The sequence below is a fragment of the Artemia franciscana genome, chromosome 10 (genome assembly GCF_032884065.1).
Source record: "Artemia franciscana chromosome 10, ASM3288406v1, whole genome shotgun sequence".
Lineage (NCBI taxonomy): Eukaryota > Metazoa > Arthropoda > Branchiopoda > Anostraca > Artemiidae > Artemia > Artemia franciscana.
Window position 1 is genome coordinate 29,250,208 of NC_088872.1, and position 27,798 is coordinate 29,278,005.

A 27,798-nucleotide genomic window follows, 5' to 3' on the forward strand; every position below is an offset into this window, starting at 1 on the left:
TTGAATAGATTCTAGACTATCAAAAAAAAGACAGGGAAATGGATGAGTTGCTGCCAGAAGAGTTGAAGCTCAGTTTTCTTCCTTTAGTAGCTGTTTTTGGACTAAACACTTCCATTATTTCAAATAAAATTTTATGGGAGTTGCTGACTAATGTTGACCAGAGGACCATCAATTATATAAAAATAGACCATTTGGAAACACAAATACCTCAAGGAAAACCTGAAGTAAATTTTGTAACTAGAAGAATAAATTGCCATTTATTCTCTATAGTTTCTCTAAGATAAATATTAGTGGTTAGTATGTTCTGCAGGAAGCATGCTAAACCAAGATACAAAGAACCTTTAGATTTGGCAAATTTAGCAATTAGCCTAATGGGATAGCTGTGAAATATAGCCTAGGTAAATTTGAGTATGTAGCTTAGTAAATATTTTGCAGTTCATATAATTGAGTTAGGCCTACCAATAAAGTGAACATACCACTTGATGCCTTTTTATGGCACTGGTATTTACCAAGTGACATATAGTACTGACATATAGCATATTTGAGTTTGTAGTTTAGTAAATATTTTGCAGTTCATATAATTGAGTTAGGCCTACCAATAAAGTGAACATACCACTTGATGCCTTTTTATGGCACTTGGTAGGCCTATTTACCAAGTGACATAGCAATTGCAAATTCTGTTGGCTGGTCTGTCCTGGTTTTGCTAGTTCAGGCACTTCCAGATAAGCTAGGGCATTGAAATTTAGCAGGCATATCAGGGACCAAACCAGATTAAATTAGAAATTATTTTGTACCTGAATACAAATGTAATATTTATTTGTGACAGAAATAAATTTTGCACCCCAGCCCCCTAATATGGAAATATAGGCCTGTACAGATGAATTATATATATTCAGCTGTATATGTATATGAACTATATATATGTATATTTATATATATATATTCTGAATTATATATAGCTATATATTGCCAAATAGGGGGGTTAGTGGTGGTAAAGGTCATTCCCAACACAAATTACAGTTACATTTTGATTCAAGATGAAATTCTGATTTTAATAGTAATTCTATTTTTAGCTATCTTATTAGTGACCCAAATGACAAATTTTCCACAGATTTCACATTTAATGTTAGCCCTATTTATAGATAATATGGTTAACCTTCCTGATAATATACCCCCCCCCCCCTCAGAGGTTCCTGTATAATCTATAATAGTACCCAAATAATAAAGCCCCAATAATCTATTTCTCTATTCTATTGACTCTTGTGATAATATCATGCTTTAAAATAGATTTTAGTGTTTTTAAAAGGATGAAATAACTTGTAGTTTTCCATGTGTTGAAATTGAATTTTTATTGTAAATATTGTTTGGAATAATTTTGAAACAATAGAAAACAATGAGAGAAAATATGATAGCCTTATCTGAATAATAGGAAGATGGCCCTTATTTTGGAACAATAATTTTTTGTTTTGGTTTTTCATTTTTTTTTGTATTGGCATAATTCTAAGACTTTATCTTGCACCAGAAACTACAAAAATCTTTATGTTTAGTGCTACTTTTATTTGTTTATATTTTTCCTTCAGAAGTGGTCAACCACTGAACAATTACCTTGTTTGATGTTAAATTGAGTAGAAAAATTGTAGATGAAACAATGTTGGCTATCTTGAAAAGCAGGGTGATTGTAGGCCCAGGGTAGAACTTATTGTATTAGTTTACTAGCTAAAAGATTGTCATACCATTTGGTACAACTTTCAAGCCTCTTTACAAATACACTAACTTTTGTCTTCACAAGTCTGCCTCAGTTCCCCTGCCTTCCTCTCATTTGGTTAAATATAGCCCTAGGTGGCCTAGTTTGCTTATGCTGTTTTCAATTGATTGTAGCCTATTTGGCTCTGTGAACTGTCTGTTGATGAAAAGTTAGTGTAAACAATAATTCAATCCCTAGAAGTTAGAAAATGTTTATGTGTGTAGCCTAGGGCTGAGATTATATCTACCCCCTATTAGAAAAGGCTATGATATACATTACCTTAAATTGCATTTCCCAGTGAGATAAGGTGGTAGATCCTCCTGTAGTTCTTGCTGGTGGTGAATGATGTAATTATGTTGGCTTAGCTTCCCAGTCCAGCCTCCACTCAGCCCTCTCCCAGTCCCTGTTGACTCCAGCCTTGAAGGAATGGGGAGTCTCAGCTTGGATGGTAGACTTGCATAGGCTGTTCCAGACAGGGACCACCTGAATGGAAAAGAAGCCACATTGTTCCCTTCTCTGACATCCAGGCAGGTGAAACTTCAGACTGTGACCTCTTGAATTGTTAGCCAGGGAGGGGGTGAAAATCTGCATCAGGTGACCGGTTTTGGAAATTTTGCATGCCATGATCACATCTCCTCTATATCTTCAATACATGAGGGTTGGAAGTCTCAGACCCCTTAGGCGATCCTGGTAAGGGGCATTATTTAAGCCACAGACCAGTTTGGTTGCTCTCCTTTGGACACTTTCAAGGGCTCTTGTGTCCATTTTATTTTGGGGAAAGGCCAAAGTCAAGCCAAACTCAAGGTGGGGATGGACAAGGGCTTTATAAAGTTTTGTAACCACACATGACTTTCTGGTTACAAAAGAGCGCTTAATGAGTCCAAGAGCTCAATTAGCTTTTGCAGCCTGAGTGTGGCTGTGGAATTTTAAATCCTTGTCCACAATGATGCCTATGTCTCTCTTCTCAGCAACTGCTTCCAACCAATCACACCCTATATGGTAGGGATGGTGGGGGTTGTTGGGCCCTAAGTGCAGTACCTTGTATTTAGTTGCATTGAATTTTAGGGCCCAAGTTGATGACCAGGAGGATAGCCTGTCAAGGTCCAGCTGAATGCGGGCTCTTTCTTTTTCAGTTACAGCAGGCCAAATGAGCTTACAGTTGTCAGCATATAATGTTAAAAGGTTGTATAGATAGGTTGTACAGTCGTTAATATATATGCTGAACAACGTTGGCCCAAGGATGGTTCCCTTTGGGACGCCACTTACCAGGGAAGTGAAGGAGAAAATTGGATCGCCATTATTTGTGTAGATCATGACATGTTGAGATCTTCCAGTTTGGAATGCTCCAATCAATCACATCCTCATGCACCTGGTAAGCTTTAAGCTTCAGCATCAGGTATGAGTGTTCAACTTTGTCAAAGGCTTTGGCTTGGTCAAGTAAGATAATGTTGACCAGTTTACCCATATCCAAAATTTTAGTTGCATAATCATATGACTGAATAAAGTTGGTGTCAATTGACCTGCCTCTGCAAAATCCATGTTGTCTATTGCTAATAAGAGTATTTTCTTCTAAATAGTTTATTAGAGCATGGTTAATGATACCTTCCATGATCTTGCAAATGGCTGAGGTTAGGCTTACTGGTTGATAATTTCCTGGTTATCCTTGTCACTTTTCTTAAAAATTGGTATAAAATTTGCTGTTCTCTAGTCATTTGGTACTGACTTTTTGGTCAGGGACATGTTGAATATATGTGACATTGATTAGTATATTTTGAAAGGGCATTGAAAGATACATCAATTGGTGTGTTCATCTTGTAGCTAGCAAATTTAGATAGGCCTAAAAACGAATTTACTGAAGGTAGGCCTAGTGCAATTATGTAAATGTAGTTTTCAAATATAGATCCAAATTAACGCCTAAATTATTGCCTGGAAAGGTCTTGTGTCAACCCCTACAATTTACCCCTCTGAAGGACTCTGTCTTATGATGAAACTCTATAGTTGGGTTTGCAGTCTAATTAAGCTAAGTAATTTTATCTCTATTTCACCACTAGGGAACAAGGCAGCAGCCAAACTCTTGTTTGAAGTGGTTTTTGTTCACTTTAAGCTTGATTTGTATGTTGAGTTTAAGTTTTACTTGTAAAATTTGTTTATCCATTTCTATTTGTGCATGTTTGTTTGTTACAATTGTTTATTTAATTTTTGTTCATTTTGGGTTTCATTTATTCTTTAGTAGTAATTTCTGGTTGTTATGAGCTTAAATTATTATAAAGATTTACTTCAGCGGATTTTGTTTATCCATTTCTATTTGTGCATGTTTGTTTGCTACAATTGTTTATTTAATTTCTGTTCATTTTGGGTTTCATTTATTCTTTAGTAGTAATTTCTGGTTGTTTTGAGCTTGAATTATTATAGAGATTTACTTCAGCTGATCTTAAGTTTAGAAAATGGCCTTCACTTAAAAAAAAAACTTCTTTGGTATTAACAAATAAAATTTCTGTTTGATTTTCATTGCCCATGTTTCAAGTTTTTCAGCACCCATGTTTCAAGTTTTTAGCATTTCCCATTTCAAGGTAATTTTTTTTTCATAGTATTAAATGTATCAAAGCAACAATGAGCAACCAGCATAATTTAAAACCCTTCCCCTGGGGGCTGTAGGGTAGGGGGGTTCAACCCTTGAAGAATAGTTATTTTGACACTGGACTATTTTGAACAGAATGAATATCTCAAAATTTTGACTAGATGAATTTAGGGAAGGCTGGTTACCCCCCCCCCCCCCTCCCCTCTTAGACCGCTTCTGACTCTTGAAAAAGGAGCTGAAACTTTCAATTTCCAATCAAATGAGTCATCTCTAAAGTTAGTAATACCACCCTTTCCACAGAGTGCATATTGGATAAGCTACAGCCCTGGGTCCCCCAGGGGCCAATTTTCAATGCTTGAGTTATAGTTGTTTGATCTTTAGACTATTTTGAACGAAATGGCTATCTCAAAATTTTGATTGAAAGTATTTGGGGGAAAAGGGTGTGGGGAGGGGGCTGGTTGCCTTGTGAATAGTTTTGACTATTAAAAAGGGCACTAGGACTTCTGATTTCCAATTGAATAAGTCCCCTCCAAACTTTATATAACCACCCCTTCCATATGAAGTGCCTCTGCAAAAAAAAACAACAATGAATTTACTTAATTCCACTGTATTTATTCATCTAACTTTCAATTTCCAATCAAATGAGTCATCTCTAAAGTTAATAATACCACCGCCTCCAAAGAGTGCAAATTGGATAATATCTGCACAAAGTGCAGATTGGATTGGATCCCCCTGATCACTATTGACTCTTAAAGAGGGAACTAGAGCTACTGATTTAAAATTGAATGAGCCTTCTCTGGGGTCTATAGAGCCACCCCTTCCATGAAAACCTTATATGTTGACAATGAATAGCTTGCATAACTTACAGCCCTTGATCTGGAGGCTGTGGGGATTTTGCCAATCTCTAAGGTATATTTTATCTTTAGATTATTTTGAACAAAATGGCTATCTGAAAATTTTTATTGGAGAAGGCAGGGGGGGGGGGGCTAGTTGCCCTGTCAACGCTTTTGATTCTTAAAAAGGGCACTAGGACTTCTGATTTCCGATTGAATAAGTCCCCTCCAAAGTTTACATAACCATATCCTCCATATGAAGTGGCTCTACAAAAAACAAAACAAATTTATTTAATTCCACTCTATTTATTCATCTATTGTTATGCCTGTTTTGTTTAATTTATAGTTCCACAAACATTTACATGTAAATATTTTTAGAGGACTTCTTATGAATGGTGCATTCCTAAAGGAATCCTGAAATCTACTTGGCTACAAAAGCATGTCCATCAAATACCTGCTGTTGTTGTATGTTTTGCAGACCTGGATTGGAATGATCCTGCTTGGCCAGAAAAAAAGGCTGAAGTCATTGAAAAAGTTCAACAATTAAAGTAAATCAGCTGAATATTGGTGGAAAATGATATATTTTCCTTCAATATGTTTAAATTCATAGTAGTTCTTATTTATGCGGGGACCTATGTTTTGTTTTTCTTACTCTGCTGTAGTTTTGGCTATTTTATCCTACAATAATTCTTAATAGTTAACATAATATTTTGGCAAGGGTTCTTGATTTATGAGTACTGCTCATGTTTCTTGGATAAAACTTAGGAATACCATCTAATGTTTTGAATTGTCAAAAAATTTTCCATTTTCTAAGCTTGGAAATCAATAAGATTTGCTCTGAGAAGTGATTTTCATAGTAAATAGCTGCCAAATTTGAATTTCTTGGCCAAAAACAACAACAACAAACAAACAAGCAATAAGCAGTTCATAGAAATTAAAACAAATCAAAATTTTAAAAGAAAATAATTAAACATAATTTTCATCATTGCTTGACAAAAATAAAATAAAAAAAAACAGCAGAAAATCAGCAATTACCACTGAATGAACAAGCTAGCAATGTAAACAAGAACTTTTTAAAATAAAAATAGCCAAAAATCCAAAGGATGAAGAATCTGTCTTCAAATCATATGAGAATGGTCAGCAAGTACATGTGAAAAAAAAAAAAATTCGAAAAAACATTCAATAACATTAATAAAATTATGAAATGTGGAGAAGAATTGTCAAGTCTTAATTTGGTGCAAAAACGCAAGTGATATTCTGACTTACTACAAAATTAAGCTAATATGTGACTTGGTGCAAATACCAGGTAAGTCTAAGTTGTACTTGCTCTTCCCCAACTGCTAACTGTTTAGCTGAAAAGTGGACATGTAGGCAAAATGCAAGGGTTTCCAATCTTTATATTGAACAGAGTTGGTACATGGGTCATGCACCCCTCCCCTTTGCCAATCTTCTTTCATCAGAAATTTTGGCATGCCATACTTTGTTTGAACCATGACTGCAGTAGTAGTTCTAATCTGTATGATTAGACAACAAAAAAATGGTCAATTCCTGCTGTATCACCAACTTTTAATTTCTGTAATTTGAAAACCAAAGTGTGACAGTGGCTTCTCTACACTGACCAAGCTCCAAAGTGATGGAAAAATATAAATAAGCAAAAACAACCATTAGCACCAAGGGGTGGCAGGAGAAAGGCAGTAGAAACACATAGTTTTATAATTCTCCTGTTCTGACCCTCTCCTCATGGGAATTCCTCTTTCTTGTTCCTCGTAAACCTGTTTTATTTTTAATTATTTTAAAAACTTTTCCACAAAACAAGTTTCTGAAAGAAAACTAAGGAGTTCCATTAAGCCAAGAATGAGCAGAAATGAAGTCAAATAATCTTTCAAGCATAAAACTACCAAAAATCTTTATCAATAAATAAGTAAAACTCAAAACAAATAGAAATTTCAATAAATAGCCAAGTCAAACACAAAACGAGCAAAATTAATATGAGTAGGCCTGATAACCCCCATGTCTGCTCAAGAACAGAACATAATTTGTGCTTTACTGGAAAAAGAAACGAAAAAACAAATGACCGTGGATTGTCAGTTTAATTGACATATACCAATATTTATTCCTTCAAATTTTGATAATTTTTTATTTATGAAAATAAGAAAAGTGAAAACATTTAAAACGTATTTTGCAGTATTTGCAGCACCTTTGGTTTCTTCAACATCCCCTTCAAAGTTTCATCTTAATACATACCATCAACTGTTCCTGAAGTATTTCTGATGCGTCAGGTTGACAACCTATGTGGGCATAGTGTGTTTCGAATTAGTTCCATAGAGTTTCTATATATTCCAAATTTTTTTCGTTAATATCCCTACTTTTAATAGCTTTAGTACTAGTAGTAGCAGTAGAATTAATTGTAGTAGCCTAAGCTTTAGTGGCAGTGGTAGTAAAAAAAGTCGCAATAATAGTAACAGTAACCGTAGTATGAATAGAAGAAGTTGCATTAGGATGCAAATATTTTCTTTTTGTTAGTTCAACATCCCTCATAACAAGCCCTTTTAGTTTCAACCTCATACATCAAACTGTTCCTAAGATATTGCTTTTGCCCCCTTTCAACAACCTGTATACAGAGGGTGTATTCTGATTCAGTTCATCTTCTCTCCTCCCTGAAAATTTCACCTTCATATCCTTAGGCATAGTTTAAGTAGTAGTCGCAGTATTAGTATTGATATTACTAACAATAGTATTGAATAGCGGTAGTACTACTAGCAGCAGTAGTATTAACCTATTGCCTTTTGGTCTATAGAACATCCCTCGCATCAAGGCCTTGAAGTTTCAACTTAATACAATTACCCATTTGTATGACATTGTTGATAGGTTGCATTGATAACTAGTATGTTCATATATTTATTGAAATTAAATATTCCTTGAAATTTCATTCAAGGATTTAATTGAATTAAATCTCCTCCCTGAAAATTTCTTGAAAATTTCACCTTCATATCCTTAGGCATAGTTTAAGTAGTAGTCGCAGTATTAGTATTGATGTTACTAACAATAGTATTGAATAGCGGTAGTACTACTAGCAGCAGTAGTATTAACCTATTGCCTTTTGGTCTATAGAACATCCCTCGCATCAAGGCCTTGAAGTTTCAACTTAATACAATTACCCATTTGTATGACATTGTTGATAGGTTGCATTGATAACTAGTATGTTCATATATTTATTGAAATTAAATATTCCTTGAAATTTCATTCAAGGATTTAATTGAATTAAATCTCCTCCCTGAAAATTTCTTGAAAATTTCACCTTCATATCCTTAGGCATAGTTTAAGTAGTAGTCGCAGTATTAGTATTGATGTTACTAACAATAGTATTGAATAGCGGTAGTACTACTAGCAGCAGTAGTATTAACCTATTGCCTTTTGGTCTATAGAACATCCCTCGCATCAAGGCCTTGAAGTTTCAACTTAATACAATTACCCATTTGTATGACATTGCTGATAGGTCGCATTGATAACTAGTATATTCATATATTTATTGAAATTTTCTTCTGAATGCTCTTAGCCCTACAAGTAGTTGCAAAAGAAGTAGTAGTTGTAGTAAATGTAGCAGTAACAGTAGTATTAGCAGTAGTGTGCACATATTATCTTTTGGTTATATGATTTTCCCCTTAAAGTATTCTTTGAAAGTTCCCAATGAATTCTTGAGATACGCTATTATGACAATGTGCATGCACATAGTGTCTTTTGATTTAGTTTAAATTCCCCCTTGATACTGTAAATAGAGAAGTGGTGGTAGTTGCGGTAGTAATGGTAGCATGCAAATTTTGCCTTTTTGATCATCTCCCTTATCATTTCCTCAATTTTTCAAATTAAAATGCTCTGTTATTCCTGTGTTGCACCCTTTTGACAATCCATATATAGATAACGTACTTTGATTTACTGTAACACTCCCCTCAATATTCTCTGAAAGGCTCACCTGAATAATCTTCGTCTTCTTGGAAAGTAAAGTTCAGACATGCATACTTTTCTCATTAACAAATGCTATGTATAAACAACGAACTATGTATAAACAACGAAATGCTGAACAAGATAATCTATATATATAAAATAAGTTGTCTGTGTCTGTGTGGGTCTGTCTGTCGGGTGACGTCATGTTTGTGTGTCGACTTACGTCATGTTTTCAACTGACGAAATTACAGACCGGGACATCGGGACACAAATGACGACCGGGACACCGGCACATAGGGAATATAAATGACGACACTCAAAGAGAAAGCGATCGGGACAAAAGGAATGTTCGATTAGCAATCACCATCAACAAAGCACCGGGATACAAATGACGACCGGGACACAGGGAGTATAAATGACGACCAGGACATAAGTAAAAAAAAACTAAAAAAACTAAAAAAAAGGTAAAAACTACAAAAAAACTAAAAAGAAAAAAAAACTAAAAACTAATAAAAAAACTAAAAAAGCTAAAAAACTTAAAAAACTAAAAAATAAAAAAAATAAAAAAGGAAAAAAATGAAAAATAAAGGAGAAAAACAAAACTAAAAAACGAATGTATATACAGACCGGGACACCGGGATACAAATGACGACCGGGACACAGGGAATATAAATGACGACCGGGACACAGGGACACAACTACAACGGGGACGCCGGGGGGCACAGGGGGATATAAATGACGACCGGGACACAAGGAATATAAATGACGCCCGGGACACTCAAAGAGAAATCACAGACTGGGACACCGGGACACAAATGACGACCGGGACACAGGGAATATAAATGACGACCGGGACACAGAGACAAATGGGACAGCAAAGAATGTTGTATATTCGCAAGTTTTACGTAGTTAAAAACATATATATATATATATATATATATATATATATATATATATATATCTATATTCACAGGTGGGACATAGGGACACAACTACAATGGCGCGTAACTAATATGGCGCGTAACGACTTACGCGCGGGGGGGGGCTTGGGGGGCTGCGAAGCGCCCCCACCAACTAGGTGTTGGGGTGGCGCGAAGTGCCATCCCAACAGCTAGTATTCTTATAATTTCGATCGGATATGTTTTGGGGAATGATAGGCTTGAGGGGGGGCTGATTGCTCTCCATTCATTTTTTACTCATACGCTTAAGCTTTCGACTTGCAAACAAATGACCTCCATCCGATCCAAAGTTTATACGACTACCCGTTCCATAAAAACCTTAAATGCCCCAGGCATAACTTACAACCCTTGTCCGTTGGCTGTGGGGGATTCTGTCCACCCTAGAGACATTGTTATACTATTTTTGGACTATTGGTAATAAAATGGCAATCTCACAATTTCAGTTGAATGTGTTTTGGGAAAAGAAGATGCCAGGGAGAGGGGTCAGTTGCTCTCCATCATGTTTGACTCTTAAAAGGGAACTATAACTCTACATTGCAAATCACATGGGCTTCTTCTGAAGTTCACACGATCACCCCTTAAATAAAAACCTTATATGCCCCTATCACATAATTTACAACCCTTACCCCCCCAGACGGTGGGGATTCTGTCCACCCCAATGACCTTGTTATATGCTCTTTGAATTATTTTTGAACAAATGGCTATCTCAGAATTTGTATCAGATGCATTTTTGGAAAATATGACGTAGGTGGAGGGGGGCTGCTGTCCCTGATCACTTCGTCTCTTAAAAAGGGAACTAGAACATCTGATTTTTAATCCGATGAGCCCTCTCCGGATGTTATACGACCACCCTTTCCATAATGTCCTTATATACCCTCGGTGCATAACTTGTAACTCTTTTGCTGAGGGATGGGATGAGGGGGGGGGGTTGTCATCCTCATAGACATAATTTCTAAACCTTTCAACTTCGCTGAACATTTTAAAATTTTGATAAGATTTGTTTTGTGAATTGATGCGCATGGGGGGGGGGGAGACTTGTTGCCCTCCAATCACTTTTGACTATTAAAAAAGACCCTTTCAATTTCCAATCGAATGAACCTTTTTTGAAGTTACTACGACTACAGATGGCCATCTCCAAACTTCTATCAGACGTATTTCGGGATCATACGAGGTCTGGGGGAGGGTATCGTCCCTCCATCACTTCCAATCTTAAAAAGGGAACTAGAACTTCTGATTACCAATCCAGTGGACCTCCTCCGAAATTTTATACGACTACCCTTTCTATAAAAACTTATATGTTTCCAGGGCATAATTTACAACCCTTGCCCTGAGGGCTGTGGGGAGGAGGGGACTTCATCCTCAAAGACGTAATTTGCAGACCTTTTAACTACGCTCAACAAAATAGCTGTCTCAAAATTTTGATTGGATGTATTTGAGGAAATGGCGGACATAGGAGGGGGTTAGTTGCCCTCCAATCTTTTTCGACTATCAAAAGAGGCTGTAACCGTTTCAGTTCCCTATCAAACCAGCCCTTTTAGAAGTTTATACAACAATTATTTAATACGAAATGTTCAGGTCTAACCTTACTTTAGACCTTAGATCCTCCTGTGCCTTCAGATGGGCCCAGGGCATCGAAGAAGAGTCTCCAGTCGTCTCTGGAACTTGTGGCTGCGACGGTATCTTCACACTCTGGCTGTATTGAGGCGTGAGTATGCCGCAGGTCGTTGTTATAGGTATGACGGAGTGTATTTTCGGGTCTTCCTCTACAGGGGGTGCTTTCAGATAACCAGAAAAATGTCGATTTGGGGATTCCGGAATCTTCCATGCGCAGCACGTTTCCAAGGTAGCTCTATCTACGCCTTCGTATGGTCTCGATGAGGGACAGTTTACCTGTGCTGTTTCTAATGTGCTCGTTCGTTACTTTCTGGCTCCAGTGGATGCCGAGAAGTCTATGTAGGCACATGTTTTCAAAATACTGAATTCTCCTCTCTTGTTTTGGTTGATATTGTTCTTGGCTCCAGGTGCATAGAGGAGGAGGGGCAGGACGTTGCTGTTGAACAGGTGGAGCTTAAGCTGGAGAGAGAAAGTAGTTGACCTCCAAACTTTTTTTCTGCCAAGATATTTGAAAGGGACCACTTGTCCCACGTCGTTGTCATCACATTTGATGTTCATAGATGAATTACTAGTTGCCATGCATTTGATTTTTCTTGTGTTGATATTGAGTCCAAAACTTTCTGCTTTTTGTTGAACGCTCGTGAGCAGCGCTGGAAGCCGTGGTTTGCTGGTTTTGAGGATTTCAATATCATCAGCAAAATCTAGGTTTCTCAGCAGGCGATCATTTAGGAGTAGCCCATTGAGTCGACGCTCCTCAATACGAAGTCGATGACGACTGATAAAAATAGCAGAGATAGCACGCATCCTTATTTCTCCCCGGAGAGGATGGAAAATTTACGCGAATTTCCTTCTGCTGTCTTCACACAACAGGTTATATCTTCATACATCGCCGTGATGAGATTTACTATGATGTCGGGGATACCATTGTGGTGAAGGAGCTTCCAGAGAGACTGGCGGTCTAATGAGTTGAACGCTTTTTCGAAGTCTATGAAGATCATGTAGAGTTTATTGCGCCATTCAGAGCTCCCCTCCGCGAGCATTCGCAGGGTGAATATCAGGTCTATACATGAGCGGTTTGGGCAGAAGCCATGCCGTTCATCATGCAGGTATTCATCTAGGTGACGCTGTATTCGGGACAGGATAATGTGGGACAACAGCTTGCCAGGAATCGAGAGCAGCCTGATGCCTAACCAGTTGTTACAGAGCGCGGCATCACCCTTCCTGAAGAGCTTCACGAGCATACTGTTTTTCCATTTTGAGGGTAATTTTGCTGCTATCCAGATGGTTCCGAAGAAGTCTTTCCAATAGTTGACACAGGTGTCCATGGAGCATTTCAGCATTTCTGCCGTGATGCGGTCGTCTCCTGGTGATCTACCGTTTTTCAGCTTTTTGACTGCCTTCAAAATTTCGTCCTCAGTCGGGGGCTTGGTGTTGATGTCTAGTGAGATCTGAGGATCTTCTGGGGATGATATTGGCTCGTCTGGGGGTGGTCTTCTCAGGATTTGGTCGAAGTGGTTGGCCCATACCTCCTTCTTCTCTTCGAGACTGGTAACCAGTATGTCATTTTTGCCCTTCACCGGACCATCCCTGACTCTCTTCTTCCCGATAATCTCTTTCGTTATATTGTACAACAACCTGCTGTCTCCATTCTTAGCAGCTTCTTCAGCTTTCGCGGCCTCTGCTACGTAGCAAAGGCCAAGACAAACTGGCGTTTGTCTTGGCGCGCGCTCTTTTTGACAGATTTATCAATCCGTCTGTAGTTCTTGGTCTTGTAGATCTGATTTGCGTCATGATAGACAAGGATCTGAAGTTTTGCGACTTTCCTCTCCTCTATGAGCTGCCAAGTGCGTGCCGGTGGCCACTGGTCCTTCGGTTTCATGCGGTGCCCAAGGGTCTTGATTGCCGACTCAATGTAGAGGTTCTTTTTCTGGTCCCATATCATCTCCTGGTCGTCTTGGTGACTGATGTAGAGTGCTGCGAACTTTTTGCTAAGTTCGGTAACGAACTCATGCCTGGTCGTTTTGTCTAGGAGCTTATCAGAATCAAATTGGGGTCCTGAATTGGGTGTCTTTTTCTCCTTCCTCTTCAACTTCAGGGAAAATTTGGTTACTAGCAGGCTGTGGTCTGATCCAACGTCGGCACCTCTATATGCTCTCACATCTTGCATATTAGAGCGGAACTTCCGGTTGACTAGACAGTGGTCGACCTGGTTTCTAACTGCTTCACCAGGGGAGGTCCATGAATACTTGTGGACGTCTCTATGAGGAAAAAGGCTCCCTCCTATCACCAGATTTATTAGCCATTGTAAAGTCGATCTGCATCGTTCCATTTTCGTTACGCACGCCCATGCCGTGCCTACCGAGTACCTGTGGGCAGTAGGACTCGTCGTTGCCAACGATGGCGTTTAAGTTGCTTAGAATGCACATGATTTCATATTTCGGAATGTTATTGACCACCACCTGTTGAGTGTGGCAGAATTCTTCTTTGGTCTTGACTTCTGTGACGTTAGTGGGGGCGTAGCAGACTACTACGTAAAGTTTTGCTTGTCGTCCAGTGAAACGTGATATTAGAATTCTTGGGGATATAGGAGTCCATTTCAAGAGAGATTTTGAGGTTTTCCTCGTCATGATGAGTGCAACTCCTTGTTCATTCTTACTTTCAGCGCCGCTGTAGAGGGTCGTAGAACGATCGTCAAGTTGTTTCTCTCCGGAGCCAGTCCATCTTACTTCGGACAGTGCCAGGATGTCTAGATGGTATCTGCGCATCTCCTGGAGTATTACATAAAGAAAACTAGTTTTTTTAACTGAAAGTAAGGAGCGACATTAAAACTTAAAACGAACACAAATTACTCCGTATATGAAATGGGTTGTCCCCTCCGCAATCCCTCGCTCTTTACGCTAAAGCTTTTAATTGTTTTAAAAAGCAGAATTGTGGCAAAGAGTCAAACTTTAGCGTAAAGAGCAAGAGATTGCGGAGGGGACAACCCATTTCATATACGGAGTAACTTCTGTTCGTTTTAAATTTTAATGTCGCTCGTTACTTTCAGTTAAAAAAACTAGTTTTCTTTATGTAATTCCTGAACGTTTTTGAATTAATGCATGTTTGATTTTGGCTCTCCACACATAAATTATTAAAATGAAATTTGCATATTAATTCCTTTTTTGGCTAAATGGCTTTCTCTTAGTTTTGATCAGACGATTTTGAGAAATAAGGGATGGGGAAGGAGGCCTAGTTGCCATGCAATTTTTTTCGGTTACATAAAAAGGCAACTATAAATTTTAATTTTTAACGAATTTTTTTATTAGTAAAAAATATACGTAACTTAAGAATTAACTTACGTAACAAACTTTTATATTCTTTAATTTTTATTATGTATATGAGGGGGTTTGTACCCTCGTTAATACCTTGTTCTTTACACTAAATCGTAAGTTTTGTCCCAATTCTTTAAGAATGACCCCTGAATCAGAAAGGTGAATAAATAGTTGAAATTACTAAAAATACTATAGCATAAAGAGCGAGGTATTTATCTTCTCCTAAATACCTCACTCTTTATGCTAAAGTATTTTTAGAACCCCTCATATGCGTAATAATCTCTGTTCGTTTTAAGTTTCAATGCTACTCTTTACTTTCAATTGAAAAAACTTTTCCATGTTTATTTTTTCATTGTTTTTTTTTATAGTAATTTTAGAAAATTCTGCGCCCTTTTCATTGAATTTCTGTTCCCTCATGACATATTTCTCCAAGGAAAGATCCTCCCACATAGCCCCCTCCCCTCAACCCCACCCCCACCCCCAAAACAAAAATCCCCTGAAGACGACTGTACACTTGCCAATAACCATTATTATATGTAAACACTGGTCGAAGTTTGTAACTTGCAGCCCCTCCCCCAGGGACTGTGGGGGAGTAAGTCATTCCCAAAGACATAGCTATTATGGTTTTTGACTATGCGGAACAAAATGGCTATCTCAAAATTTTGATCTGTTGACTTTGGAGAAAAAATGAGCGTGGGAGGGGGCGTAGGTGCCCACCAATTTTTTTGGTCACTTAAAAAGGGCACTAGAACTTTTCATTTCCGTTAGAATGAACCCTCTTGCGACATTTTAGGACCACTTGGTCGATACGATGACCCCTGGGAAAAAAAAGAAAAAGAAACAAACAAATAAACACGCACCCGTGATTTGTCTTCTGGCAAAAAAGACGAAATTCCACATTTTTGTAGATAGGAGCTTGAAAATTTTGTTATAGGGTTCTCTGATGCGCCGAATGCGATGGTGTGATTTTCGTTAACTTTTTTTTCTTTTCGTTAACATTACTGTGACTTTTAGGTGGTGTTTTCCCCTATTTTCTAAAATAAGGCAAATTTTTCCAGGCTCGTAACTTTTGATGACTAAATTTGATGAAACTTATATATTTAAAATCAGCATGAAAATCTGATTCTTTTGATGTATATTTTAGCATCAAAATTCCGTTTTTTAGAGTTTCGTTTACTATTGAGCCGGGTCGCTCCTTACTACAGTTCGTTACCACGAACTGTTTGACTTGTTCTGTCATTGATAGCTGAGACATCGTGGGGAGATTCCAAAAACCAAATTTTAGGTTCTTGATTTTAAAAATCATGTTCTTGGGCATGTGTTGTCGTCGTCAGTAGAGGGTTCAGATCCAAGGCTCTTCTTTAAAGTTTCAGCTGCGAGAGAATGTTTCCCCAGAAGAGTACTCCTCAGGTTCTCGAAAGCAGATTGCAAGTCCGTTGTCCGACCCTCCTCCTCTGCCCAAGATTGGGACTGCCTGCTGAGAGGCACGAATTGTGCACCCCCAACAGGTGGAGTTCAAACCAACAAAATTAAATTCTACTTTTCATTTGATTTTAATATGGTGCAGAAATTTTCTTTCTATAACCTTGTTTTCTTTTTACATTTTCCTTAGCATAAACACGTTTCCTATTCATATTTTACTCTTATACGTCTTTTTTTATATTAGTTACTATGATAAACATAGTTGCCAAATGGTCTTCTTGCTTGGTTTAGAAATACCATTAAGCTATTTGACATGATATAGATGTTTGTTTTATGTTTTCTTACTTTTTTGTTCCTTTATTTTATAGTAAGTACATTTTCAATCTCTGTTATATATATTTTTAGATCAATTATTGGCACAAGGAGGTGTAAAGTAGCTCTTGTTCTCATTCAGAGAGGAATTCCGTTACCTCCAGGTGAGGATCCATTGGCTGCTGAAAGAGCAGGAATACTGTGTCAAGCTTGTGATATACCTGCTAAATATCTACTTGCTCTTCCTTCTCACGCTGATCATTTGCATGGATACACTCGAAGGTAAACTTGGACTAAGAAATAGCAGATAATTATTAATTATTGGGTATACTATCTGTTTAGGGATCTTGCAAACTTGACAGTACATAACCAGAAATGAAAGGGCATTGGAAAAAATAGCTGTTCTTCCAAATAAGAGGAACAGATAAGCTTGAAATCTGCTCACTTTTTAAGATGCTTAAAAGAAGAAAAATCAGTCTATTGATTGATATCCAAGTCACACAATTGAATAATGTTTGGTCAAAGTATTGTCATTTTAAGCTGCAGCTCAAGAAAAAGAAAAGGAAAAAAATAAGAACGATTGTCGTTATTATTAGCAAACTCAATAGTGTTGACTTTGTTGTTTGTAAAACATAATATTTACTAATTGGCGTCAGCATACTGAATAGACGGTCGTGGAAAGATAAGGAAAGTCAGAATCTGCTGTAAATCCTGAGTCTTAAGGCTCAAAACTGACTTTAAAAGATCCATATTAATACAAATACGTAGAGCTTAGCAAGTAGATGCTTCAGAAATATATTTAGTTAGTTAGCTCACCAAGTAAAATATTATTACAATCAGTGCCATACAAGGATTTTCAATTCTTCCAAAGGATTCTTTTTTAAAATATTTGGTATGGCTTGTTTTTTGTTCAGTCACTTCTTTGTTTCAGCATAGTTTACTTCAAAACGTTACTTTTTCTTTTATACTTAATTTTTTTCCTTTTTTTAGTATTGAGGTTTTTGTCAAAATGTCTGCTTTGTCTATCCGTTTTTTTTTCCACTCGTTTAGATTCTTCCTCGTGTGGTGTGGTAATTTTTTTTCTTCCTTTTCTTTATTTTTTTGGCAAACCTTTTCCGTTTGCATGGTAAAAGAATCGAAATATTAAAGTTTTTAGGAGTTTATTAATGTTCAAGTTTAAAGTTGACGCAATTACAGACTCTTCCTTACGTTTACATTTAAAATTTACATTCATCTGATAGAAGTAAGGCATTTTGGTGCCTTGTTGATTATGGTTAGATAATTACTGGGGGTATGAAAAGAAGGATAGAGGTGTTTCTAACGTATTTGGGGGTGAATTTTCAAGTGTGTCAGAGCGTGAAATTGTAAAGTTTGTTTGAATGGAAGAAATTTGAATCGTTGCCTGGATATAGTGATCTAAGTATTTTGAGGACTTTTGTGGATCGGGGATAATTTTTTGAGTGTGGGATAAAGTAAAGAAAAAGAGAGAAGTGAGATAATTTATTCTGTCGTTATTTTTTTCTTTATTTGGAAGAAACAACTAAAATCATTAGTAAATAGTGTTGGTTCAGTTAAGATTATAAACGGGATTGTGTACAAGCTTTTGCTTCAAGAATGATACGATTTGTGTTTTTTGTGCCCGTTTTTGAATAAAAATCAGAAAAATCCCATATATGAATATTAAGTAACTCATGCATGCTCAATCTTATTATCAAATGTAAAAAAAAAGATTGGTAGATCATAGTGAAATAGCGATTTATCTATTGTCTTTCTGGACTTTCTCTTTTGTTTGTTTTATAGACTTTTTAGGGTTTGAGCTGCTTGGTTGTTTTAGTGCTTCGTTTGACGTAAAAACTGACCTTAATTTTTATCATTTGATTTCATTATGGTGGGTCTAAAATGGTCCTTATTTGTTTTAGGTTAGAGTCAGCCTTTTTAGATATGGCCCAAAATTATTACTTGGGTGAAGCTAGGCGAGTTAAGTCACACCGAGAACAACTGAACAAGATAAATCACGCATACCTTTATGTGCGCCATTCTTTCAAGATTGCTGTCTACTGCGAACTTCGCCAAGATCAGTCTAATGCTTTAAAGTGAGTTGATAAATTGTCACTAGTCACGCTAACTTCTGATAAATTGTTTATATTTTTATTTTTAGTTTATTATATTTATATAAATGATTACTCTACACAAGCATTGGTGTGCTTAAGAAATCCCGATTAGTGTGGTCAACCAGTTTTCTACTTTTAGTGGTATAAATTGTCCGTAGGGATATTTAACTGAGCTTGTAGGGTGAGCAGGCCAGAGGGATCACAGAGTAAACAAAAAACATTTTTTTCCCTTTTAATTAGGGTTGTTCTATATTATCAATTACTCAACAATTTCTAATTTTTCTAAGCGTTTTTTCTAATAATTTGTTATACGGAATAAATTTGTTGTTCTGTTTGTCTCTTTTCTTATTCAAAAATTTCAATTTGAAAGTTTTAATAGTGTTGAGTTATTCAAGTTAGACGTAGAAGAGAAAACTGGAGACAACTTCCGGAAGTCATGGCAAATAGTCTTTGTTTTGGATTATTTTTTTTAAATATCATATTAGTCTAAGATAGCTAATCAGTTGAAATTATGCATAAGTAGCCTGTGAAATTTTTGTAAAATATGAAACCTATGGGTAGCCTTTGGTTTTATAGTCCACAATTGCACCTTTCAATACAGGAAAACTAATTCTGATAGAATATAATTTAATTTCAACAAAAAGGTTTCTAGCACATCACCTTTGGTCCAATGATTCACATTCATTAGATGCACCTTTGATGGCGAAAACTGTATTAATAAAATTCTTTTCAACAAATATATGTTTTTAGTTAATCTCTTTTAGGTTTCTTTTGTTTAAATATAATTTTTCTCTTTGTAAGATAATGTTTTTCACTTATTTTAGTTTTTTTTTAATAATTCTTAAAAAGGTAGTTTTTAAGGAAAACTAAAAAGCTATGTTATAACTTAAAAGAAGAAAAATAAAACATAAGTCGGTTGGTAGACTATAGGAGACACAGGGATAAACGTTGCACTTTTTTTTTCTCGCGAATCAAAACATACTGATTTTTTCCCTAAATTGTCTTCGTTAACTTTCTCCTGGCTCTGTCAACTTGTAACTTTATTGCTGATTGTGAAAAGTTTATCTTTTGTTTTATAAACCTACAGTAGGAAATAAAAATTTGTCCTTTTTTGGGTTCCTGTTGTACCAGAAATTTTGTTCACACACTAAGATCTCCTTGAACCAAAAAGTTGTGACAGTAAGTTTCAAACCGTTCGAAAAAAAATTCTTGAGTCTAAAACCAACTGGACAAAGAAAGTTTTCCAGACCATTTTTGGGTTCCATATTTTGGAGAACAGAAACCCAACTAAAAAAGGTTTTTGATCTTTTTTTGGGCGGCATTTTTCGGCGAAATGAAATTTTATTTTTAATTTCGTGTGTACTGGGACCCTCTTGCCGAAGGAATTAAGAGTGCAAATTTTAAGTCAATTGATAACACAAGTTAGGTCTTTAAGGGTACATTTTTTGAAAACTCAGGCCCCCACATTAAAATTATTTTTCAGACTAGAGTTTAATAGCCCCAGGAACATACGGTGTTTTGTCGCAACAGAATAAAAAGTTTTTTGGATTTTTTTGGTCCTTTGCTGGACCCCATTTTTGAGGAAACAGTACTTTGTTTCTACTTTTTACTATGCATTGGGTTACTTTTAACCCTAAGACTCAAAGATATAAGCTTCGATCTGATTGGGAATTTTTTTTTGGTCCTTGTTGTTGACACATTTTTAGTCTGTTAGGGCCCTTGGCCCTGATTATCAAATAGATGTCCTTTGTTGTCGTTTCTCTTGCTAAATTAAATTCATTTTCACTTTGGGACTCTCTGTTTCACCCCTCCCTTTTATTTTTAAGTATTGTGTAGTCGTTTGGTTTTCATTTTCATGTAACAGTAGGTAACTTCTCGTAGACGTGTTAATTAGCTTCAAATAGAAACTGCGTAGTTATGGTAAATCATCCCGAGCCAAAACGTATTTCTAAACGGCTAGACATGGGTAAATTCTGTCTGAGGTGGACGTGGAGATTGATTCATACATTGCAGAAGACACGCGACCATGCGCCACACCCTCTGAGGGTTAGGATCTGTTGATCTTCTTGAGATGTACATCGCTGTGTTTTTCCCTTTTGAGGCCAAGTTGATTTTTTGTTCAGTTCATTTTATGCTTGTGATTTGGATAGTAATCTTTGTTTCCTTTGACCTCTTTTAGACTAGCTTAGGTAGAGTCTTGAGAGAGTTTAGAATTAGATAAAGGGTTATTTGATAGAGTGGTTTGGTATAGGTGAGGAGGTCCTATGTTATGGAAGATAGCTTTTCTAAAGGAAAGTAACATTTTTGAAAAGAAAAAGAGTTTTGGGCTTGATACCCTGATACTTGTCGTATTCCTACTTGTTATAGCTATGGCACGCACACGGCAAGAAAACCAACGAAATCAGACTTGTAGAACCCATGGTACCATCACGACCGCGATACCATACCCTAGTACCATTAGTAGTGACCCTGGTGGTCCTGTGCCACGTGCACTGCTGGCATTTGGAACCTATGCTGGTGCCAGTGTGTGACAGGAGGAACTTTCACTAGGGCCAGAGGACGTACATAGGCCTTTTCGGAACCCATGTTCGTTTGTTTTTGTTTTTTAGGGGGGGAACCAAGCACCCAAAGGCCCCTCTTGTCTTGTAATTTATGCTACAGATTTTCAGTTGATCAGAGATGACAAGGTTTTCGACCCACATACGGGTTCCCTATCCCCCTACCCCTTCCATAAAATGGGTGGTCCCTTTAGCCAAGGCAACCATGCTTGGAAATTTCAAGCTAATCAGTAAAAAAATTTGTCCTTTTTAAGCTGCAATTTTGGGGGGAACTTGTGCTCCCCCCAAAAATTGCTTGCACATTAGGACTCGTTTGGCCTGGGCCTTGCGTCCTGAAGTTTCAAGCCGTTCAAAACAGAGTTTGTTAGTCCTTTTCTCAGCCCTATTTTCAGGGGAATCAATATTCTTTTTTCGGTTTTCTTTTGTGAATTGGGGTCCTCTGGATCCACGGACTGTAATGTGTAAGTTTCTAGCAAATTAAACAAGCTTTTTTTGGTTCCAATCTTTTAGGTGTAATAAAATTTTCGTTTCACTTTTTTTTTCTGTGGATTGAGCACCCCATGGCTGAAAGACTTAATGATATGGGTTTCAAGCCATTTGGGAATATAATTATCCTCGTTCTAGGGGCTCGTATTTGTTTATTGTTTGAATACAAGCCGTTAAAAAAAAACTTTTCCGGCCCTTTCTTGGGCCCATGTTTCGGCAATCAACGTTTCGTTTCTATTTTTCTTTCTACAGTGAGGTCTGCTTTGCTTAAGGTTTTCAGATATAAGCTTCGAGCGAGGAAAAGAAAATTTTGGCCCTTTTTCGGGCCACATGTTCAAGTAGTCTTTAATCGAGATCTATTTTGTTTTTCGACTAGGTTTGTTTTAACTCAAGGGCTTAGAGCTTTAAGTTTCATATTGACTTGAGACAAAAGCTGTGCTTCCAAATGTGTTTTTTTGCTCTAAGCAACGATACTGGAAATTTTTGAGTCAATCGGTCGCCAAAGAACCAGCATGGTTCTTGCCCCAAGGTTTTGGCGGTTATGTTTTCCCCGGAAGCATCATTAGTGAGCCTTTCAACTGCTTTAAAAAAAAATGGCATATTCAAAGTCTTGGATTGATGTCATGGGGATTTAAGGGGGCTGGGTGGCACAAAAGAACACAGGAGGGGGTTGATTGCCTGCCAATTAGTTTTGATTCTTTTAAATAACAATAGAACTTTCAATGTCGATTCGAATGTGCCCCTTGCTATGTTTCTGCAACTAATCCATCCACACGAAGTGGTCGGGCGAAAAATTAACACATGACAGGCACATGGCTCTTTTCTTTGGACAATGATAGGGTATTGCCGCTAATAGATTATTATTTCATCAAGTTTCTTATAGTGGCAGTTTAGTTGTCAACATTTAGATAGTAAACTTAGCTAATGAAATTCTAAATGTGACAAATCTCTTTATTACAGGCACTATACACAAGCCTACGAAAACCTGCTTCAAGTGCGTATTAGTGATAATAATTTGAATGAAATAAAAAGTGTTGCTATAATCATTGCTTACAAAATTTGGAGGATTAATTTTCTCCAGAATCAGCCTCGTGAGTCAATTAATCATTTCAAGAACCATATTGATCATTTTCGAGGGATAGCTGGACACAAAGAACTAGAATTTGAACAACAAGCATGGCTTGCTCAACAGTAAGTATCAAGTACAGTCATTGTTTCATTGCCATTGCTGTGAATTTATTTTTACTTTGGTATGACATGATGGAAGCGAAGTAACATTTATTTAGTAAGGATTTAGAGTCAGTGTTGTAAGAATTGAAGAAAGAAGAAAAAGACTTCAGGTGCTGATGGCATGGTAATGAAATATGGTGGCTACAGAGTTAGAGACAAGATACTGAAAAGCATGAATATGATTTGAGATCACCTTTCAGTTCCCAGTGATTTTAGAGTAACTTTAATCAAATCCTTTTATTTGATTAAATTTGTTTATATTAGGGCAGTAAGCATTACTTAGCACGATGATACTTATTAGGCTATGCTGTTGTGAATTTTTTTTTTAAAGAAAAATAGTTTTGGTTTAGAACAGCCATGATTAATAATTGAGAAGTATCTAAATTATCCAGTCCCTTTATTCCTGAGTTCTATAGACCAGAATACGTATTTGATTCAGCTGATAAAGATCTTTAGTGAATACCCTAGCCTGGTACGGTGTACCGTATAAGTGTGTTAAATTGATTACTGCTATATCAGAGAAAAATATTCCTATGGTTAAGTCAGTAAGTGAGGCAAGGAATGCAGCAAAGGCTTTGGTAGAACATGGCATCAAGTGAGAAAATAAAGCCCTTTATTATTTAGATTGTGCAAATAACATGAGCATCCTGGGTCAGAAATTTTTTTAGTTTTTTTGTTTCTGGATTTGAAAATAAGTTAAAGAATTGATGCCACGAAGACTAAGTTGTCTAATAGGATATTGGATGCCATTTCAATTACAGCGGTCAAATAAAGCTTTAAAAGGTGAGCGCTTCGAAAGGTTGAGGAAGACACGCTAGATGTTTTTCATCTAGCATCGATGGGGATTTGTTTAAGTATCGTTTTACCAACTAAGCTCTATATTAAAACCTCTTTTAAACAGTACAGCACAGTAAGCTCTAAACACTAAACAGTAAGGTCTACGAAACATGTCTTTTAGCCCCACTAAAAGGAAGATAGGCTGCCAAAAACCCTTCTTTTTCTCCTTTCATCTGTGGCCAAACGAAAAACAGGGTGCCCTTGAATGAAGTTGGAATAGGTCATAAAACAGGACATAAAGATTTTTGACAGAGATTTAAGACTATACATTTGAATAGATTTGGGTGGGAAAGCGGTCCCAGCTGTTTTGGTCGCAGGTGGCTTGGTGCTGAAATCAGTTGTTAGCAATAGCAGTAATAGTAGTTTTGAGTGACAGGCATATTTGCTTCAAAAGATTTTGGTATCAGTTTATGAATACAACTGATTTTTTTGCTTTACTTTTTATTTAAGACGAAATAAGATTTTTTTTTTTTATGCAGAAAGAATATGATATATTGGGAGCCAAAAGAGGTGTATGTTTGTACTGAATAGTTTCTTAATGCAAACAAATTTGGTCATTGTGTAAAGTAGTAAGGTAAAGAAAGATTCAGAGAAGGAAATGGAGGAAGGAGACTACCTTTGCATGGTAAGGGTGAAGTCCCAAAACTATGAAATTAAATGGAAAACAAGGAAAACGTTTTAACGAAGATTAATGGTTTATTTTTATCTTTATATCTTCTCTAATACTGCATTGTTGCTTAGATACTTAATTTTAATTTTATGATTCAATCTGAACATTTTAGCTCTTTTTCACTATTAACTAAGGAGAGTACTTTCCGAAATGCATCAGAGTAGAAGAAGCAAGCGAGTAAGAGGGGATAGCAAAAATATATAAAATGTAAATAATTAATTGGACCCCAAATATCAAAATGCCAGGGTGATTCAAATCTTTTATTTTACTAAAATCTATATGTTAACCCAAAAAAGTAATATTCCTGTTTCTAAAAGAAGTGGAAGAGATATAGGGCGATGAAGGAAAGCACTATGAACTCTCATAGCTTTGTTTTATAATTTTTTGGAGATATCGAAGATGAGTAGCATTAGGTACCATAGGACACCCAAATGTTTTTCAGGTAAGAGTCCTCTCGCTTTTGTGTAAACTTCTTTCCCCTTTACGAAATCCCCTACCTGTTGTTCCTCCAATCACCCATCATGTTCCTCCAATCACCATTTTACCTATCTCTGAATGGTGGCTTTTTCTTTTGTCTTGGTCAAGATAGCTTTTTTAAATTAGTGCACTTCAACTTATCTAATTTTTGGATAAACCGGAAAATTCACTGTAAGTTTTGTGTACATTTTCGAGATTTCGTTTTTGCCTTTGCATTTCGATTTGAGTAATATGGGTATTTGGTTCCCAAGTCTTACTAGTGGAATTTTTCTGTATAGGAGATACCAAAGAGGTACCATATCCAGGTTTAACGACATCTCGTTTCTCCGTATAATTTCCAGCTCGGTTATACCTCGACACATAAACCCTCGCTTTAACAATTTTTGAATTTTATTAACGAATTACAAAAGGCTTTAACGATTATAAAAAGAAAAAAAAACAAAAAGCATAGTGTCTTAGGTACATTATGAACCGTTATAGTTTCAAATGCAAAGTTCTCTTTGTGCTTTGCCCCTATTTATCTCTCTTACCCATCTGTAGTTACTTTCCAAATTTTCACTGAATTTTTAGTGTTTGATTTGACCGCTATACGCTTTATTCTCGTGCTTGATCCAATTTTACTTGAATCATAAGTGGCTACGTTTCCAATAATTTAGCCATTTTCAGTCGACTGTGTTGGTGCTTTGCCATTTACAGCCAATTTGTGCATCCTAATGTTTTCTATGCTAGATTTTTTTTTTTTTTTTAATTTTCCATTTTTCTCTAGGTATGAAATATTTGCCATGCTTTTTGAAGAGGCTGTTGCTGCAGGCCTATCAGCAACACAAAAAGAGCATCCTGGGTTTTATTTTCAACAAGCTGGATTACACGCACAACTGAGGAAAAAGTTGTCAAAAGAATCCCTTGAAAGTGGAATTAGACCCGCTGATGAAGCACCCTTAAACACACCAACAGGATTTTATGGTCAAAGACCATGGAGACGAGAAAAAGTGAGTTTTATTTTTATTTTGAAGGGATTAGCTATATTTGATTTTAATGACAAAAACTTCAACAGACTTTGCAGCTTAACAATTGGATTACCCATACAAGAAGGCTAATGGATTAGCCTAATACCAGAAAATTGAAAAGCTAAATCTCCTATGGATTTGAATGCCTCTAAAGTTATCTGAGCTTATGTTAACATAGACCCAACACTATTTCTGAATGTTCTTGTTATTTTAACATTTATCAGCATCAATTAATTTTGTCTATCGTGGTGTAGAAGAAACTTGACACAGAAAAGACTTCTACTTTCATTGAAACCGCCATTTGTAACGTATTCTATTGAAAATGAATATGATTTTTTAAATCTATTTAGAGTTTCAAGTTAGGACATTTATGTCAATTTTGTTTGCCAGTACTTTATTCATATTGATTTTCGTAAAATCTGCGCAAATTTTGTTTATTTATCTATCTTTTTTCAGTAAGTAACGATCTAGGAACAAACAAGAAATCAAGCTCCAAGTATTATAAGAGAGCATTTTCGATGTTCTATTTAAAAGAATTCTTTCTTTATAGATCAGTATGGAACCTGCCGCCCCTGCAATTGAGTCTGAAGAGATAAGTTACTTAAAACTAGTTGAATCAAAATATGAACATTGTGTAAGTTGTTATCGTATTCTTATTTTTTTATCTGTAATCATAAAATAATTTATTTACTTTGAATAATAAATTAAAACTATTGGAAATAGGAAAAAGAGCTGTCTTCAAAAACGCTTCTTTTAATCCGAGAGCGTCTATCTCCCTGTTCTTAATATTTTTTAACATTTGGTATTAAGTAGGACTGATGCTATGTGTCAGAGTGATTTACGTACAAGATGGACAAGTAAGAACCTTTACTGAGAATTCGAAGTTTTGTGTGTTATGATCAATATTCATAGGGGAGAATTCTTGTCTTTCATATGGACTAAACACCAAAGTAGCTGATAATTACCTATTTGGTAGGCTAGCGCTTCTAGTAAGTAATGGCAACACAAATTCTGCTACGCAAACAAAGAAAGTTGCAATGATATAAAAAAAACGGAAGAAGAAAATAAATAAGCCAAAGATTTAATTCCGAAAAACGCCAATCATCAGGGCAAAATTTGTACTTCAGAGTCAATAAACAGAGCAGAATAATATTTATAGAAATTAAAGGCACTTAGCTTGCCAGTATTAAGAATTTAGTCGTTCGAGCTACGGTTTCTTATGAATGGAAAAAAGTGACTAAAAAATTAGTTCGTTTGTGGGTGCTAGTTTTCTACCAGTGGAATAGCAGATGTCATAGTTCTCTGGGTATAATCTTTTTTTTTCTGGGTATATTCTTTTCTTTTTGAATAATAATAATAATAATAATTATAAACAAAATCTGTTTATAAGATTACAAATAGTATCTCTTTTAGGAGGACGCTTTCCCGTGTTGCTCTTTGTTAAAAATTAATTAAAAAACAAGAACGAAACTCTTGCCACGATGTTGAAAGGGTCAGTTTACGACGAGACGCTGCTTTACTACTTCAACGAACATAGCGAACCTGCTGAATTGTATTTTGGGGGCTGAGCACTTTTTCAGCCTTTAAAATTTTCAGCCAAGTTTTCTGGGGAACAAAAATTTTAGTAATAATTTGGAGTCTTGCTGACCCCTTTCGAAAAAAAAAAACCTTTCAAAATAAATATTTCTGCCTTCCCGTCTGTGCTGG

General features: G+C 36.4%; 2 protein-coding genes across 2 annotated transcripts in view; both read left to right on the forward strand.

Annotated features, from left to right (window-relative positions):
* On the forward strand, window positions 1-26,788 carry LOC136032032 (trafficking protein particle complex subunit 11-like). Its single transcript, XM_065712118.1, has 7 exons — window positions 1-224; window positions 5,534-5,703; window positions 16,809-16,997; window positions 18,635-18,808; window positions 22,831-23,061; window positions 25,851-26,073; window positions 26,642-26,788. Exons 1-7 carry the CDS (start codon window positions 39-41, stop codon window positions 26,771-26,773), a joined length of 1,305 nt encoding a protein of 434 aa, XP_065568190.1. The 5' UTR covers window positions 1-38; the 3' UTR covers window positions 26,774-26,788.
* LOC136032033 (phosphatidate cytidylyltransferase, photoreceptor-specific-like) overlaps window positions 1-27,798 on the forward strand; it is a 239,841-nt gene that overhangs the window by 192,373 nt on the left and 19,670 nt on the right. The window lies entirely within an intron of this gene.